Here is an 18,547-nt window from a genome sequence, read left to right as displayed (position 1 = left end):
CCAAATTTGCATTAAACTAATGAAACAACACCACGAGTAAGAGGAAAAAAATAAGATGAAGCCTTAATGATGAAGACTCTACTACGAAGAAATTGAAAATGTGTACACTTTTTTCTTATAATTTTAGGTGGTTTTTTACGTGACCTTAAATCATGTATCAACACTCACCATTCCTTTATACAAAATTAGGTGGTGCCTAATGAGATTTCTTTTGTTCCCTATGATGGATAACTTGCTCAGCGAAAGGTGTTCTTTGCTCAATGCAACTGTCATGAAGTGGAAGTTTAGAGTACACATTTTAGTATCTTCTTTAACACACTTCACATTAGGAGTACCTTGCATATCATGCTTCTAATTAGTGGATATCTTGTAGTATACTCATCTTTAATTTTTAATTAGGAAGTGATTAGCTACTTGACGAGATCAACTTCTCTTCTTATAAATAAGAGAGTTGCACTTTTATCACATTCAAATTTGGATTTGTTCTATCTTATTTGTGAGTATCATCTTCATGTTGGGTTTATCGAGAAGGAGGTTCCCTTTGGGTTACATAAACACCAATAACATCTGAGCCAACTATATAAGGGATCAACACTACTCTTTACCCAAAACCTTAAAGCAATGGGTTAATGGGTCTTTCATCTTTATATACTACTCTACTTTCTCATTTCTATCCAATGTGGGACTTAGACTCACACTTTGATACCAACATCTCCCCCTCAAGGGTGAGTCCCTTCCACATAGGTACAAGTGGCAACTCAATCCTTATTCATTTTGGAGCACCTCCAAGTGGCTTGGTAAGATTTCTTTCCAAGCACATTCATTTGTGGCGTTCATCTTCCAATTTGCATAGGAGACTTGAACCACATACTTCTTTTTTCTTTGGCTTAAATTTCAGTCTGTGTTATGCATCATAGTTCATACTGTGTTGTTTTGTGATACAATTCATGAATCAACTCGTATCATTTTTAGAGTCATAAGTGGGTTAGTTTTGCGCCTCAATTTTTAATAAAAATTTAATTAATACATATATATTAACTAAAATTTCATCACTCTTTATCTTTTGCAAGTATTACGTTGTTAAATTTTTCACCATAGGATTGTAAATTTTTTTAGGGTTAAATATGTTTTTAGTCCCTAAACTATTGACCGTTTCTGGTTTTCGTCCCTCTTCCAAAGTAAGGTACAATTTAGTCCTCAATCTTTAAAAAACGTTCGTTTTAGTCGAAAAAACGAACGTTTTGAGGACTAAAACGAGGACTAAAAACAAAATTTTGAGGACTAAAACGAACGTTTTTCTAAAGAATGAGGACCAAATTGTACCTTACTTTGGAAGAGGGACGAAAACCAGAAACGGCCAATAGTTTAGGGACTAAAAACATATTTAACCCATTTTTTTATTAAGCTTCAGAGTTGACATAAACAATATGGGCTATGCCCATTTGTGTTGTGATTTTTGGTCAAAGAGAGAAAAAAGGATGAAAATAAAATTGAACAATGTTACTATGTTGTAGGGCCCAAGGTTTGGCATGTCTTGACCAAGGTTTTTTGGTCCTTCTCTCCTATGAGTGCTATAGTGTTGTGCATAGAGAACAATCTCCAACTGTTTTTGCTAGATCATAGTTCAACAAACCCTATATATAATTTTGGTTATGTCGTTAACAAGAGTATAAAAAGTTATTTAATAAGCATAAGATCTTGATAGATGTAAGTGATAACGGTTGAACATACCGTTATCTGTGATGCAAATTTTAATACTAAATGCACCCTTTTCTGCTTAGAAACTTGCTTGGAATAATGTTTTTCTGTTAAGTTGTGTGAATAAGAGAGTTGAGATTGAATTTGATGATTTTATGACTGATTCCCTTTGTTTTTGATAGAAAATGAGTTAATATGGAAAGTAGGGATAAAGTGCTAAGGAGATAGAGCTCAGAAAGGTCCAGAAAAAGCACCAAAAGGAAAGAGGCTCGAGACTTGGGCGCCCTTTCGGAGGCTTGAGCGCAGCAAACCACCGCTCGTGGCCCTTTTTGGGTGCTTAAGCGCCAACTGCACGAAGCTTGGGCGTCCTCTGCAAGGCTTAAGCGTAGGAAGTACCGCTCACCGCTCGGGCGCCCCTTTTGGGGGCGCTTGAGTGTCGAATGTAGAAGGCTTGGGCGACCTCTAGAAGGCTTAAGCGCAAGAAGTGTCGCTCATCGCGCGGGCGCCCCTTTTGGGGGCTCTTAAGCACCGGATGTAGAAGGCTTGGGCGACATCGGGGAGGCTTGAGCGTGGAAGATCACTGCTCACCGCCCGGGCTCCATAAGTGGGGCGCTTGAGCGTCGGCGACTCGGGCCTTGGCTTTGTTTATGCTCTACTTCTGTTCTATTTAAAGGACCCAAGCGTCCTAGGTTTTGTATCTTTGGCTGGAGCAGCACAACAACACACTCTTTCACTCTCTAAAGGCGGATTTGGAGGCGGAAGCTTCCATCCTCTACTTTTAGGGTTTTGCTATCTCATGTTTTTCGTTTATTCATCTAGTTTCTCTATGTCTATGGGAAACTAAACTCAATTTGTTGTTGGGGAATGATGTAACCTTGTGAACTCTCATGTATTTTAAAAATCATAAAATATTAATTTTTTAAAAAAAATTGCAGGTTGAAACGGGTATCCAACGGGTATCTGCGGATTGAAAAAAATCCGCGGGTTTTTTTTTATGCGGGTATCTGACGGGTAGTGGGGCAGGTACGGGTACAATTTTTTACATGCGGATTGGGTTTGGGAATCACACTATCCGTGCCCGACCTGACTCGTTGCCATCCCTAACGGTCCCATTTTGTGTTGGTTAGAAAATAAGAAAACAAAGGAGAGGCAAAACAGAGGATACACACGCACTCAAGGAGAGAAAATCTTGTAAGAAATATTATTTAGACTTAGAGTATGAAAAGAATAAATGACTCTTATTTATAGAGTCTACAAGAGTCTAAAACAAAACATCTTTTAAAGTAGAAAAACATACTTGAATTAATACAACATTTCCCCTTAATTCAAGTACTAAAATTAACTAAGCCTAAATCAGATCTTAGGCTACCAAATGTTTCCTTCTTCAAAGGTTTAATAAAAACATTTGAATAAGGCAGTAGATTAGTTTTAACCTTCCATTGTTAACTTATTCTCTCAAAAAATGAAATCTATTTTCTATGTGTTTCCTCCATCCGTGTGACACTTGATTATTAGCCAAATTAATTGCTGATTTGTTATCCACAAACAACTGGATGAGTCTCCTAAATTCCACCTCTATTGTTGTCAAAATAGAGGCAAACCACACAACTTGGCATGCAGTAGAAGATCCAACAATATATTTTGCCTCATAGGTAGACAAAGCCACCACTTGTTGCTTTTTACTATACTAAGAGATCGGTGCACCCATAAACTTGAATAAAAAATCAGTAGTGTTTCTCATGTCACTGTTATCCCCATATCAATCAGAATCAGACCAGCCCTTTAAGACATCCTACATCTTAAAGTTTTTAGGAAACAAAACTCAAGACTCTAATGTTCCCTTTATATATCTTAGCACCCTCTTTGCAACTAACAAATGCAATTTATTTGGCTAATGCATGAATATGCTAAGAATCCCAACTACAAAGCAAATATCAAGCCTGCTATTACATAGATACCTGAGTGAACCGACCATTTGTTTATAAAGAGTGTTGCTGCATTACAAGTCTCCATATTAAATTTCTTCAAGATCTCTGCATATTTTCTTTGGTGGAGAATAATTCCACTGTTGGATTCAACGAATTCAAGCCCAATAAAATACCTCAACTTACCCATATCAGTCATTTCAAATTCAGCCATCAACAATCCTTTAAATTTCTCAATTTTTGAAAGATTACTCCTTGTGATCAATAAGTCATCCACATAAATGCACATTAGGAGTAAATTTACATCACCTTAGAACCTTACATACACACCATGTTCCACTGGACATTTCAGAAATTTATGCTTAACATAAACAAATCCATCACCTTATTCCAAGCTCTTGGTGTCTACTTTAGGCCATATAAAGCTTTCCTCAACCTATACACCTTGCTTCCACACCTTGTAACCTCAAACATAAAAGGTTGGGTGACATAAACCTCTTCTTCAAGTAGCCCATTGAAAAAAACAGATTTTACATCTAATTGGAATAAAGGCCACCTTCTTCCATTAGTCAATGCCACAACCAATCTTATGGTTTTAATCCTTGCCATAGGAGCAAACACTTCTGTATAGTTCAATCCTTGTTTTTGTAAGAAAACTCTAACAACCAACCTAGCCTTTTGCTTGAATATAATCCCATTAGGATTGCGTTTTAGCTTGAATACCCATTTAACGTCAATGAGTGTTTTATTCAAAGGTAACTCAGTCAATACCCAAGTCTGACTCTTCTCAATAACTCTCATTCTTCTACCATGGCATTTTTCCACAAATCATGCATGCCTCTTTATGATTGATGGGTTTAGCCTCTGCTAGCAATGCAAAATGCACCAAATCTCCTTCATTAGTTACTACACTATTTGAAAAAATCTCAAAATCCACTAGTGATCTTGGCATAGTTATTTGTCTTAATGATCTTTGTGGTTGTGGCCATGTAGGTTCCACCTCATCATCAACTTGTCTATTCTTATTAGATTCATCACCTAGTCTCTCTTCCTCCTCTTCAAAAATTGAAACATTCTGTTTTGGATCATTTACTTTATCTGACCAGTTCCATGTTTCAGCACAACATCCCTGCATACACATATTTCCTTTGTTATAGGATTGTATAATTTGTAGCATCTAGTGGAATGATATCCTACAAATATCATGACCTCACTTTTGTCTTGCAGTTTACTCCTCTTTACACTTGGCACATGTTTGTAGCAAACTGAACCAAAAATCTTCAAATGATTCACCACTAGCTTCCTTTCAGACCATACCTCTTCTAGAACTTTGTCTTTCAGCTTCTTGGTTGGACACTTATTCAACACATACACTGTTGTGGACATTGCTTTTCCCTAGAAGGCATGTGATAAATCTTTCTATTTTAGCATACTCCTTTTCATGTCAAGTATGGTCCTATTTATTCTTTCAACAAAACCATTATGTTGTGGAATATATGGTGTTGTTATTTCATGCTGAATTCCATTCTCAGTGCAATAATCCTTGAACTCTTTTGAAACATATTCTCCTCCTCCATTTGTTTTGAGTATTTGAAGTGCCTTCCCATTTTGCTTTTCAACCAACAACTTGAACTTTTTAAAGACAAAAAACACATCACTTTTAACTTTTATCAAATACAGTCATATCATATGACTATACTCATCTACAAAGGTCACAAAGTATCTATTGTTCCCCAAAGACAACTCCTCAAAAGGTCCATACACATCAGAAAACACCACATGTAGCACTTCCTTTGCTCTCATGTGCATATGTGATTTGAAAGCATTTCGGGGTTGTTTGCCTTGCAAACACTCTTCACAGGAACAATTATTTCAAGTAGCCCAATTACCATTCTATTGACAACTAACATTTTCAGACTGTAAAAGTTCAAGTGACCAAACCTCTTGTGTCATAGCTAACTGATCTTGTCTACAGCCGTTGCAGAAAGACATTGATTCTCCATTGGATGCAATCTTGTTTGGAAAGTTTTGTTTCATGACAATGGTGATTTCAGCACTAGTCTTTTCTTTGAGTCATATACTCTCAACATATAACTGACCAACACTCAACAGATTGCATTTCATCCCAGGAACACACATCACATTTTCAATTATAGCAACCTCCTCACCTTCTTTCTTGATTACAATATTACCAACTCTAGCAGCCTCCATTGTGTTATCATCTGCAAGCCTAATCTTGCTAGTCTTTCTAGTATCAAGATTTGATATCCAATTCTTGTGTCCAGTCATATGGTTGGAACATCCAATATCAAGAAACCAATTTTCATCAACGAACCCCTCTTCATTAGTTGTGACCATCTACACTACAGGCTCTTCATCTGATTCATCTTGAGCCACATGAGCTTCAATCTCAGTTTCCCTTTTCAGCTTGCCCTTTCCATACCAACAATCAGCGCATAGTGTCCCCCATTTTCCACAATTTTAACACTGTATAGGCTTTCTGTCTTGATTATTCTTTCCTCCTCTTCCTTTGCTAAAACTCCCTATACCAGACTTTATGTTTTCTGATTGATCCCTTTCATTCTGATCTTGTTTCGGATCTTTATTGAATCTTCCACCTTTGTTCTTTTTCCACTTTCCCTGAAAAAAAAAACCCCTTTCTTTGTCAACTACGCCTGCAAGGCTTGTTCCTCTCCAACCTTCTCAACATTTCGCGATAACAACTTCAATTCATGTGCCTCCAAAGAGCCTTGCAGCTCTTCCACTGTAATCTTCTCTACATCTTTAGACTTCTCTATTTCCACCACGATGTAGTCGAACTTTGGAGACAACGTAGCAATATTTTCTCAATCATGTTCTGATCAGTCACAGTCTCCTCACACGCTCTCATTGAGTTTACCAATAATTGCAATCGATTTAGGTATTCTCCCATTGTTTCATAATCATACATAGACAATAACTCATATTTCCTTCTAAGGGACTGCAATCTCACTTTCTTGGTTTTCTCCGCACCTCCATGTGCCTTCTGTAATATATCTCAAGCCTTTTTTGTTGTTTTTGCTTTGGAAATCTTCTCAAAGTTCACCGTATCCACGCACTGATGGAGAAGACAATGAGCTTTGCAATCTTTTTTCTTATTTGCGGCTTCATCCTTTTCTTGGACACCATGTTCCACAACCTCTAGCAACTCTTCATATCCAAGAATAACTTCCATCTTTATAACCCAATGGTTATAATTTTTCCCATCAAGAACTGGTAGATTACCGAGAAAATTTCGACCTCCATTTGTCATTTCTCACTACACAAACCCAGAATCAACCTTGCTCTAGATACCACTGTTGGTTTGAAAAAAAGAAAATAGAGAGGAGGCAAAACAGAGAATACATGCGTACTCAAAGAGAAAAAATCTAATAAGAAATATTGTTTACACTCACCATATGAAAAGAATAAATTACTTTTATTTATAGAGTCTACAAGAATCTAAACTAAAACATTTTTAAAAGTAAATAAACATATTTGAATTAATACAACATTTCGTACTTTCACGGTTACTAATTTTTAAGTTTTGTTTATAGTCTATCTAATCACAACCAAATAATACACACATCTTCCTTCGTTGTTGAATTTTTTTGTCCAACCTTAGTTTGACAATCACAAATCAAAATTATATGCCATCTTTCATGTCAATGCAAGAGGTCCTATTATCAAATAAGTATAGAAACATATCACACCTTTTTATTTAATTAACAAATGCAAATTCACAATTACTAATGTCTAAATAATTTCTGTTATAAACGCATTGTTCATTTCAAAATTAAATTTGACATTTCTGAAATGTTCTTATTGAAAAATACATTTTTGTTATCGGATCTGAAACACACAAGACCTACTTTGAAAAATCTTTTTTCAAAATTTAAAAAATAACGGTTTTTTTATTTTCTCTATTGATTTATGGTAGAAAATAATATGGAACCGAGATATCTGATAAGGTTGAGCTGTGCTCGAGTGACGATGATATTGATATGGACATGAACTGGAAGATGAATGTAGTTCACAAGCCTTTCCAGAAAACACATTTCTGCTTCCAATGGAGAAAATTCTCCCTTAAATTTCCTCTAAAAGAAACCTTGGTTTGTAAAAACTTGGCTTCTCTTAAAAGCTATTGGAAACCAGAGTACTTCTCCTCTCCAACTCATGGCTTCTTCCTCCATGTAAACACCTTCTACACCAAGGAACTTTATCATTCTAACCTATTTTGGTCTTAAGATTGTCGAATTGAGAATGAAATAAATCAATAACCTTTAAAAACAAAGAAATCTTGGATTTCAAAGGCTATTTAACAATGCAATGGCAGCGCTTGCATATGTCTTTATCCTTCACTGAGAATTGTAATATATATTTCTCCCTTCATTTTGAAAACCCGGCCTCGTAAAAGGAGAATCAAACTGAAATAGAAGGGGAATCGAAGTTTATGAGTTTGACCATGACATTATACATACTTGCTCAGCCTCAGCATTGGCTTATGGTTCAGTTTGTTGATTTTCACTGCTACAACCTTCCACAAGTATTCTCTTCATATGATCGACTAGTCCCTCAATCTGCTCTATTGAATGCAGGGGCCATGGATATATACAAGCACAATCCAACTTTCCATTCCGTATGGTATCAAATAAGGCTAAGGATGGGCCAACACCATGAGCAGAAGCACAGCCCACAAAGTCTTCCAAACCAATCTCCCCATCCATTTCACCCGAGTCAACAAAGACAGGATCTTCGAACACAGAGATCAAGGCAGTTCTAAGTGACGATGAAGGTGTCAAACCGGGGTTCTCAATAGCCTTGCACATGAGGTAGTTCAGGTCAGACATGTCTGAAAAATGCTTGTTGCAGTTCATAGCATTTACAAAGGAGGTATAGCTTCTCTTTGCCAACTCCCATAAGGTTTCTTCAGCCACGTCATGTGTGTTCAGGATGGCGGAATGATAAAATCCTGAATCAAACAATGGGAAGCATTGGCAGCAGAATGTTAAAATTATACCAAGGAATTAAAAAATGTATAAAATCCCTTTGTACGCTCGGATTATTAATAATTTAAAAAAAAAAATTAAAACTCCAGTGCCTTAGAGGTACCCAATTTCATAGCTTTCATATTTCAAAAGAACAAGCATCAGGAAATTATCTAATCTGTCATGAATCAACTATCCCAAAAACTTAGACTAATTAATTAACTAACTTGCAACAATGATAGGAAAAAGTTTGATTTCAATAGTACAAGGAGCAGCCTTCCCTTCCTGTCCATCCAAGGAATGCTTTTACCACTCTCTAAAAACTAAAATAACGTAAAAGAATTCAAGACACATGGAACACTGACAAGGTTTGATATTTGTTTATGTTGCAGCTGTCACTTTGTAGCCCACTCAAATATATGTGAATTTAATAAGGTCTTGCAGTTTCACTTAAAAATTAGTAGTACATAGAGGAACTAAAAATCTTTATATTATGACAAATAAAAGAAACAAATCTTTCCAATTTATTACAAATATGAAAGGCTGAAAAATAAAAAGAAGGCATGTATGTATAAATCAGCTGGGTATGATGTCAAAGTAGTAGCAGCAGGATAACTAAGGAAACAAATAATTACTACAAAATATGGCTTACCAGCATGGTTGCTGGGAAGGACAGGATCAAGAAGTGAGCGGCAATCAACAAGTGTTACAACAGCATACTTTTCTCTTTGATAATTAGGAAGGCCTTTAGAGGTCCATGATGCCATCATTCCGGCTGCTGCAAGTGCCCCACAAAGTTTAATTCCTCTGGACTTGCATCCCTGCATGGTCATTCACACTTAACTTAATTTATCAAATTAATTAGACCATAAGCAAAAAAGGAGAACAGACTCTAGAGTAGATGCCATATTCATACTTCACAACAATCAGACTGAGACACCTTGAAAGAATGGAAGTTAATTAGAAAAGGCAAAACATTTATTAGGCACAAAGGCCAATACTATTTCTTTTCTCTTATGTTATCCAGAGCATGGATGTTGTTAATTAAAAAACCTAGAGATAAAAAAGAACATAATATGACATTACAGCTGATATTTTTCTTCGACAGCTTATGTGGGACTTTGGTCTCTTGGGCAAGGATTTCAGGATCACTTGGCAAAAGATGTGAATGAGATCTCATTAGAAAATTCTACAACAACAACAAAAGCTGGATTTTCAACGTTGTGCTATGTTGTGGCAATATATGGAAAGCAATACATTGGGAATCCTCGGAACTTTTAAACTAGCACAACTTTTGGAAGAAGGCTCAAGGTATCTTCGCAAATGACATTAGTGTCTTATGATTCTACCCTCAAGCTAGTATATGTCAAGCAAGCAGATCATGATATGATGCCTTTTATTGTTGACAGTCATTTGTTGTGGAAGAACTACGGATGTTTTTAAACGCTCATTCCCATGAAGAAATCAAGTTGGACAAATATGGCTATGATCCTTTGGGCAATGATCTCATAAAATCATATTAGGGATCAAATCTTAACTTGTCAAGTTCTAATCATAAAAATTTTAACAACAGGAATTCTTCATGTACCAACTCTTAAAAGTAGAAAATTTGAAGAATCTACTGAATCTTTGGCCATGGTATCGACACGTGGAAAAGGGAGTCATGAAATTAGAGTCATTAATTTCATGTTCTCTCTCTTGAACCCTTAGGTTGTTTTTCTTTTTCTCTTCTCTACTGCATTCTGGCCTGTGTCCTTGCCTCTGTACCACTCATCATATCTTCAGGGGCTATATCATCTTTTTTTGGGACTTCTTCCATAATCTCTGAATAATTAAATGGAAGAACTTACTGGTCTTGGTCTATCTCAGAGGAAATTTTAGTTCCTTGGCCAAGGTTTCCATGATCATTTAGAAAAATGATGGGAGTTGAGTGCCACCAAACCAAATTCAACCGTGGAAGAAAACTGATTTTCAACTTTGTGCTCTACTTTGGCAATTAGGGATATATATATATATATATATATATATATATATATATATATATATATATATATATATATATATATATATATTTAATTTCTGAACTTTAACGTGAAATTAAAAGTCATCCCTATCTGAAAATTTGATACAATTTAGTCTTCAAACTTTAAAAATGAATTAATATAGTTATTTTAACTAAATTAAGTTAAAATTTTTTTTACCATGTCAAATGCATTTCATGCTAGCATTTGAGTTGTTTACCCTCTTTGATATGTTTTCGCTTCAATATTTGCTGGAAATGCGTTGACACAAAAAATATTATCATAATTGGGCTAAAAGAACTATATTCATTCATTTTTAAAGTTTAGGAAAAAAAATATATCAAAGTTTCGGATAGAGATGAATTCCAATTTCGCATCAAAGTTGAGAGACTAAAAATACTATTAACCTAAAATGTTATTACACAACTTGTGAGTTTCAAAATTGGTCATTGATAATATTTTGTGCACACATTTATAGCTTTATTGTACATAGGAAGCACTTTCCTTATGCTTTATTTCCATTTTTTTAACTCATTTCCTTCTAGTAATAATAAATTAGGTTCAATGAATATATTTGTTTTAATTTTGTATTTTCAGCAAACTTAACATTTCCTTATTGCCTTGGCCATAACAATGTTTATAGATATAAATTTATTTTATTCTACTTGCATTAGAGTTTACATTTGTAGGACTTTAAAATGTGTAAGAACCTAGAAAATAGAGTATTAGAGTAGATAGGTGCATTAAAATAATGAGACTGAGTATTTTATTATAAAATAATCTTATAATATAAATAAAACTTTCTAAAGCTCGGTTCATTATTTAAAGTACTTCTATCTCCCTAAAACACTGTTCTCTTTGCTTTCTCTCACTTCTCTCTACTCTTTCTCACCTTTGGGTCATTTGTTCGACGATCAGGAAGTGTCTAGGCGATCCTGGTGTCGAGAGCTACCTTTTCAACCAATTAATTTCTTGATTTGAGCAAGTAAGTTTCATTCCTCTTTTCTAGGTTTTCTTCAATCGGTTATCATACAAATATTTTGTCTTTGCATGTGAAGAAAGTTCCTCTTTCTTGATTCTTAGCTCAATTTAGGTTCTAAGGTTGGCTTTCTATCATCAATCGGTGATTTGTATATTTTTCTAGAGTTTCCTTGCGGTGCAATCAATTGTCAGGGTTTTACAGAGATGTCTAGATTTCTCTAAGGTAAGGGAAGCTAGATTTACTTTAATTTGTGGTTAAAGTTTGTATGTGTGATGAATTTATGAGTATTGGGTTATTTCAATTGAATTGAGGTTTTAGGGTAGACGTTTTATGTGTAAGTTGTCTATTTTGAGTATGGATTGATAAATGGTGTTTATGAACTGAATTGGATGATGTTTGGACTGTGATGGAATGTATTATATGTCGGAAATCTGTTATAAGAAGGTTTGGTGATGAGTAGGCATAGTTTACATTTGGTTTTGGGTTAGTTTTGAGGAAGTGGAGTAGTGAAATTTGGAATCTGGGGTTGTGTACTCAAATGGTCAGTTGCAATGGTTTAGGTAAGTTATTTGGGACATGCTAGAGCCCCTAAGTTGTTTAAAACGGTGCCAAAAGTGGTAGAACGGGATTTGGGTCTATAAGTTGTTGTTTTGTAGTTTTTGGAGTGCAAGATGGTTAGTGAACACTTTAGAATGATGCTAGGATAGTTTAGGCACACTTAGTTTAGTAGAATTTGGTGTATAACACAATCTAAGAGGGTTAGAAGTTGGGAAAAATTGTTGGAATTGGTAATTTGGTATAGGTTGCGTAATTCTGCAGATTTTGTGATGCAGATTATGTAGACTCACTGAGCGAGTGGAGTCGCTCAGCGAGTGGTCGTGGAGGTTGGCTCACTGTTTGAGGATTCCCACAACGAGAAGGTACGCTGAGCGAATGGTTGAGGTCTAGGAGCATTGTCAATTTTATTCAATCAGTGAATGGTTGCGCTCAATGTGTGTTTGGAGGGTCTGAACCACTGTCTAGACTTTCGCATAGCGGATTGGGGCGCTAAGAAAGAGGTTGGGGTCTGGTACCACTGGTGATTTTATTCGCACAGTGAGTTGGGTCGCTGAGCGAGCGGTTTGGAGGTTGGGGTTACTATCACTGGAGTCGCACAGCGAGTTGGGTCACTGTGCGAATAAAGTCTGTGGTTGGACAACAAGTGGTTGCGCTGAGCGACTGTTCCAGGTTATCATGCATTTTTTTCTCCTTTGTGCCTTATTGGTTGAAGTAATGAACTTGATTTATTTGTGGATAATGTATGATTACGTATGAATATTATAGAAGTATGAAAGTAAGGTTTATGGTTTCAAATGATGTGGAAGAGAATTCGAAGGAGGAATTTCTCAGTGGTGATTGTCAAGTTTGTAGGTATGAACATGGGAAGCTCGGTCTTGGGGTTCATCCTGGCATTCTAATGGTCACCTATTCTAAAGTAGAGAGAGGTGAGGCATGTCGTGAGAATAGCGGGAGGTCCTAGCCTAGGGGCTTTTCCTTGGCCTAAGATGAGTGATAATGGACTAACCTTGTGTGGTAGCTTGGGGTGGACTAGTTGTTTCACCACAACAAGTGCACAAACTGCCATAGCTACATATTCATACTAATCCGGATGGTCAAGTCAAGGGTTGGTTAAATATAAAGTTAGTTTGGTTTAATATGGTTGTGTTATCTTACTTGAAAACTTAATTGTATTCATATATAATTACTTATTTTTCTTCTAGCTTACCCTTCTATTTGTGTTTGTGTTGTATGGTTTTCCTTACTTTCTCTCTTTGCTATGATCATCCTATGGGTGTGAGCAGAGGCAGATGAGGTGTCCCTGGAGCAGGTTCTCGATGGAGGTGATGTTGCGGAGTATCTATCTTCATAGTTGTAGTTTGTAAATAGTTTTGTTGTAGGATGTTTGTATATAAAGTCTAAATTTTATAGTTATTTTGGGATGACTGTAAGATTTTACTTTATATGATAGTTAGTAACTGTTTTATCGTATCCTTATTTGGGATGTTACAAAATGGACATATGGTTTGTTGCATTTATAGTTCTATGTTATTTTTTACTATTGTTAGATATATTATCTTTATTTTATATTTATGTTTTATTTTTAGTTGATTTTTTATTATTTTTTATTTGTATTTTAGGCTTATCTCATATTTCTTCTATTATAAATAAAGGATCCTATGTGCATATTCAACACAAGGAAAGATTAATCTCATATATAATTTTCATTATATTCAACATGGTATCAACACCTAAGATTCTTTTGAGGAAAAAATTTATGTTGGCTCTGTCAATACACCCGCCGCTGCCGGCAGCGACGCCATCGTCTACTGCCATTGCTTACCGTTACAACTACTGATGTTTCAGTTTCGACCGACGATCACACGATTTTGATTGTCTTGGCTAAATGACCACCTTACAGTAAATGACGCCTTCATTGAAGCTCCTACGCGCTCTTAGCACCTTTTGAAATTGTGGATCTGCTGTTTTTTTTCCATCGTTCATGGTAGCACATCTCGTCTCCTCCTAGGCAACGATTTAGAGTGTCAAGGTCGTTCTTTTGTAAGTTGTCGCACGTCCTGTCTCCTTTCAGGCAGCTATTTAGTGTATCGAGGTTGATTTGTTTCCTTCTTCAGGTGTCTTGATTTAAAAGTCTAAGATTTTTAAGGTTTCTCTCTCCTATTCATCCATGACTTCTTCTACTGGTGTCTCTTTTGACCTTCTTTATCCACTGGATGTCAACAATGCATTCCTCAACGGCGATTTGTAAGAAGAGATTTACATGGAACAATCTCCTAGTTTGTTGCTCAGGGGAGTCTTTTGGGTTGATATTTCGTTTTTTTTATCGTCTTGCAAATCATTAGTAATTTGGTATCACTCGAGTGCAAATGCAGATATTTTCGCTAAGATTATATTAGTAACAAGCTTGGTACATACGATTTGTATGCACTAGCTTAAGGAGGAGTGTTAGATACATTATCTTTATTTTATATTTATCTTTTATCTTTAGTTAGTTTGTAATTATTTCTTATTTGTATTTTAAGCTTAGCCCATGTTTCTTATATTATAAACAGAGGACCCTATGTGTATATTTAATAAAAGGAAGATTAATCTCATACATAATTTTCACTATATTCAACTACGATTTTGAGAAATTGGGATAAATTTGCTGAATTTTTGTAAAGAAAGCCATACAGATTTGTTTTACCTTGCTTTTTCTTGGATCTTTGAAATAGCACTTATAGACCTAGTTATAGCTCACATTTAAGTTCATATTACTTCAGATTTTAAAGTATATATAGCCTAAGTGTTCTCTAAATATTTAGTTTTCAATTTCAAAAATTATCTTTTAATTGATAGATTATGTTCTATATTGCAAAAATATTTATTGGAACTAAGACTCTTTGGCTTCATAAATAACATTAAAAATCAAGCATATTTTGGGTACTAATACATATACATCATATGTGACCAAAATTTTAAAAGTCTACTATAAAGATACGAAGTGACAGCAACACATAAATATGACCAACTTCGAAAACAAAAGTTAGGAACAGAATTTGGTATTAGAACAAAAGTTTGTGGACCACCCCTGTTATCCATAACTCGGATCACAACAACACATAAATATGACCAATTTTGAGAACGAAAGTTAGGTATAGAGTTGGGTATTTGCACAATGCGAACCACTCCATCCCGTGTGGATACAGATTTTCCTTTTTTGGTAAAGTTTAAACATAGGTAATTTGAGAGAGTTGGCCCCCATTTCAACCTTCGATCTAGGGATGGTTCGTTTTGACTTTTGATTGGGGACTACCATCATGACCTTTATTTTAGGTTGGTTTGTGTTAGCCTTTAGCCTAGGCCAGGTTGTTTTGGTCTTCAGACCATGATGACTCCTCGTCTTGATCTTTAGTTTAGGATATTGTGTCTCGGTCTTTAACTTAGACCGACTCATCTCGATCTTTAATTTGGATTGACTCACTTTAACTTTCAATTCGAGTTAATCTACCTTAACCTTTAGGTCCAACTGGATTTATTCTCACCATCGGGTTTGGCCCGTTTATGGTATATCCTTCGACCTTTGATCTAGTCTAGACTAAAGGTGTAATGTTTTAAGAGTTAATTGAAGTCTTGTTGGGATCAAATCCTAACTCACATTTGAAAGAATTGAAAGGAAGCTTTGGAGATTGGAATTTTATTTTGCCCCCTTAGTTGGTGGTCCTAGCTCTATGTTTTATATCTAATCTATACAACCGTTGGGGTAAACCACGTCATTATGTCTAATTATTATGTAAAAGAAATGTTATACATCTTTTCCGTTATACTGAACCGTTTAACGTGGAAGTTTTACAGGACGGTTGTGGTTTGTAAAAGTTAAAACACAAGGACCAGAGTTTATACAAATATAATTAAATGGTCGAACCCATTGACATATCTAGTTATCTGTTAGGCAATCATAATAGTGAAAAATAAGTCAAAGAAAAAAGACAACAATATCTTTATATTAGAACATTAACCGCTGTAAATTTAAAAGTTAAGTAAAAATATACAGTAATACTTTTATTACGTTAATTAATTAGAAAATCAAGAGAATAAAATAAAAATATTATACTAACTATACTTCTAATTGAATAAATGCAATTATTGTCTTGATTACTTAAATAAATTCTATATTCATAAAAAAAAAGTTATATGTATACTATTAGAAGTAATAATTAACTGAGTAAATTATACCGATTTTTAAAAACGTTCACCTAGTATACAATTTCCTTTTTTAAACATTTATAATTAATTTATCTGTAGGGTCACTTCAAACTATTTAAAGAACTGAGAAAATTAATATAATTTAAAATAATTTATACGAAAAGTAAGTGCTATATTTTTACAATAGAAAGAAAAAAAAGAAAAATGAAATATCATTTAGCATGAGAAAAATCTTTAAAAGGATTTATTTTACCTAATTAACTATTCAGTTATATAACTTACCTCAAATAAAAATGGTTGTGCTTCCGGATTAATAAATTAAAAAATATATTTAAAAATGTATAAAAATGCTTTAAAACCCATAAAAAAAACACACAGCACATATTTGTATACATTTCATCAAATAAAAAATATATTTTCGTTTAACAAATTCACTGATTAGGATTTCACACCACTACGAAAGCAATGAACAACAAAGAAAGAAGGTTGAGTTGGTAACTCACAGCTAGAAGGTTCTTGGTTTCTTCAACATTCAGTTGCAACCTCACTATCCTCGATCTTCGAGGCGAAGCGGCGTCCACGAAGTTCAAATTCGAGAACCTGAAAGCGTTGAGCGAGTACCCAAGCACGTCCAATCCACGCGCCCAGAAAGGCTTGTGCAACTTCCCCTCGGGTATCAGATCCTCGATTGCAGAACTCACCTTCTCCTCCCCAATATTGCCGGTTCCGTCGTCGGAGAAGAGGCGCAGGAGCTCCATGAGCAGCGCCACAGCTGCGGCGCGGTCGCACGCGGAGGTGTGGAGGCGGAGGAACACGGCGAATCGGTCGTGGGAGAGGGTAAAGATGGAGGCGTAGAGCACGTCGAGGTCGCGTGGTTCATAATCGCGCCAAGTGTCGTGGTTCATCTGGTCCTCGAGGAGTGTGTGAAAGGGATCATCGTGACCATTGGACTGGGCCTGGACGATGCTAGCCGTTGAAGCGAGATCGAAGTGTTCGACTTGGACGTTGGGTGAGGCAGGGATGAGGAAGTGGAAGGTGTTGGTGGAGGGGTCGAGGTGGAGCTTGGAGCGGAGGATAGGATGGGAATTCTGGAGATTGTGGAGGGCATTTTTGAGAATAGTGATTTCGGGTGGTTTTGAGAGGAGGAGGCTGAGCACGGTGACGCCGGTGCCGATGGGAACAGCCTTGCACCAGCTAAACTCATTTCCGCCGACGGGGCGGGATTCGGTGGGCTCGGACGTTTCTGGACTTTGGGCCTCGTTATAGCTGTTTTGGGCCATTTGGATGGAAGTAAAAAGTAACGAGTGAGTGATACAGAGAAGTGGAGAAGGAAGTGAAGGGGGATAAGATAACGTGGAAAATATGTCATCTTCATGGTTTGGGACCACTGTATTTCGTCGAAAAACGATTGTTGCATTAATTCTTTTATTCAATGTGAAATTATCTGGTTCCCTTTAAGTAATGATTTAGGGCTTTTTTAGAAAAGGTAAGCAATATAATAAAAACTATTTAATAAACATTTATAAGATATTTTAGTTTTTAATTTTCAAATCACCGTAAATATGTACTATATATAATTAATATATATATATATATATATATATATATATATATATATATATATATATATATATAAGTAACAAAAAGTTGAAAATAATGATACATTAAAAAATTGAAAAAGAAAATACTAGTTGATTTATTAATAATTAATTTTCTTACGACAAAATTCGGATAGAAGGGTGCTTTTGGGAAGTTCTTATTTTGAATAGTTTTTATTATATTTATATCGGCAGATAAAAGTTTGTGTTCCATTAATGTAACCTCAAATTGATGGTCCTACATACAAAACAAGATGAAAACTCAGTCACGTTTTGGCAGGTAGGGTGGGGTTTGGCGGAGTACCTTTCCTTAATAGTATTTGGATTTCAAAGTAGAATTACAGTGAATTTGAGAAAGAAAAAAAAAAGTGAAAAATGAGATTGTTTGAATTAATAAAACAATATAATAAATATGTTATATTGAAAAAAAAATTTAAAAATATTAAATTATTATTATTTTATTTATAAAATAAATGTAATATAAATATTATTTATTATTATTATTCTTATTATAATAATTATTTTTATTACTTTTGAGATGTTGTATAGGTTTTTTTTTCTCAAATACAAAGGC

The 18,547-nt window shown here is 35.3% G+C and overlaps 1 protein-coding gene across 1 annotated transcript; it reads right to left on the bottom strand.

The window, feature by feature from the left end:
- Window positions 1-7,603: 7,603 nt before the first annotated feature.
- Window positions 7,604-17,862, bottom strand: LOC124822504 (uncharacterized). The gene is made up of 3 exons (XM_047294513.2): window positions 16,879-17,862; window positions 9,282-9,450; window positions 7,604-8,613 (listed from the first exon to the last, which is right to left on the bottom strand). Exons 1-3 carry the CDS (start codon window positions 17,653-17,655, stop codon window positions 8,144-8,146), a joined length of 1,416 nt encoding a protein of 471 aa, XP_047150469.1. The 5' UTR covers window positions 17,656-17,862; the 3' UTR covers window positions 7,604-8,143.
- Window positions 17,863-18,547: the final 685 nt, after the last annotated feature.

This window comes from Vigna umbellata, chromosome 8, assembly GCF_029865625.1.
Source record: "Vigna umbellata cultivar VRB3 chromosome 8, Vumbellata_1.0, whole genome shotgun sequence".
NCBI lineage: Eukaryota > Viridiplantae > Streptophyta > Magnoliopsida > Fabales > Fabaceae > Vigna > Vigna umbellata.
This window is presented reverse-complemented; position numbering and strand designations above follow the sequence as displayed.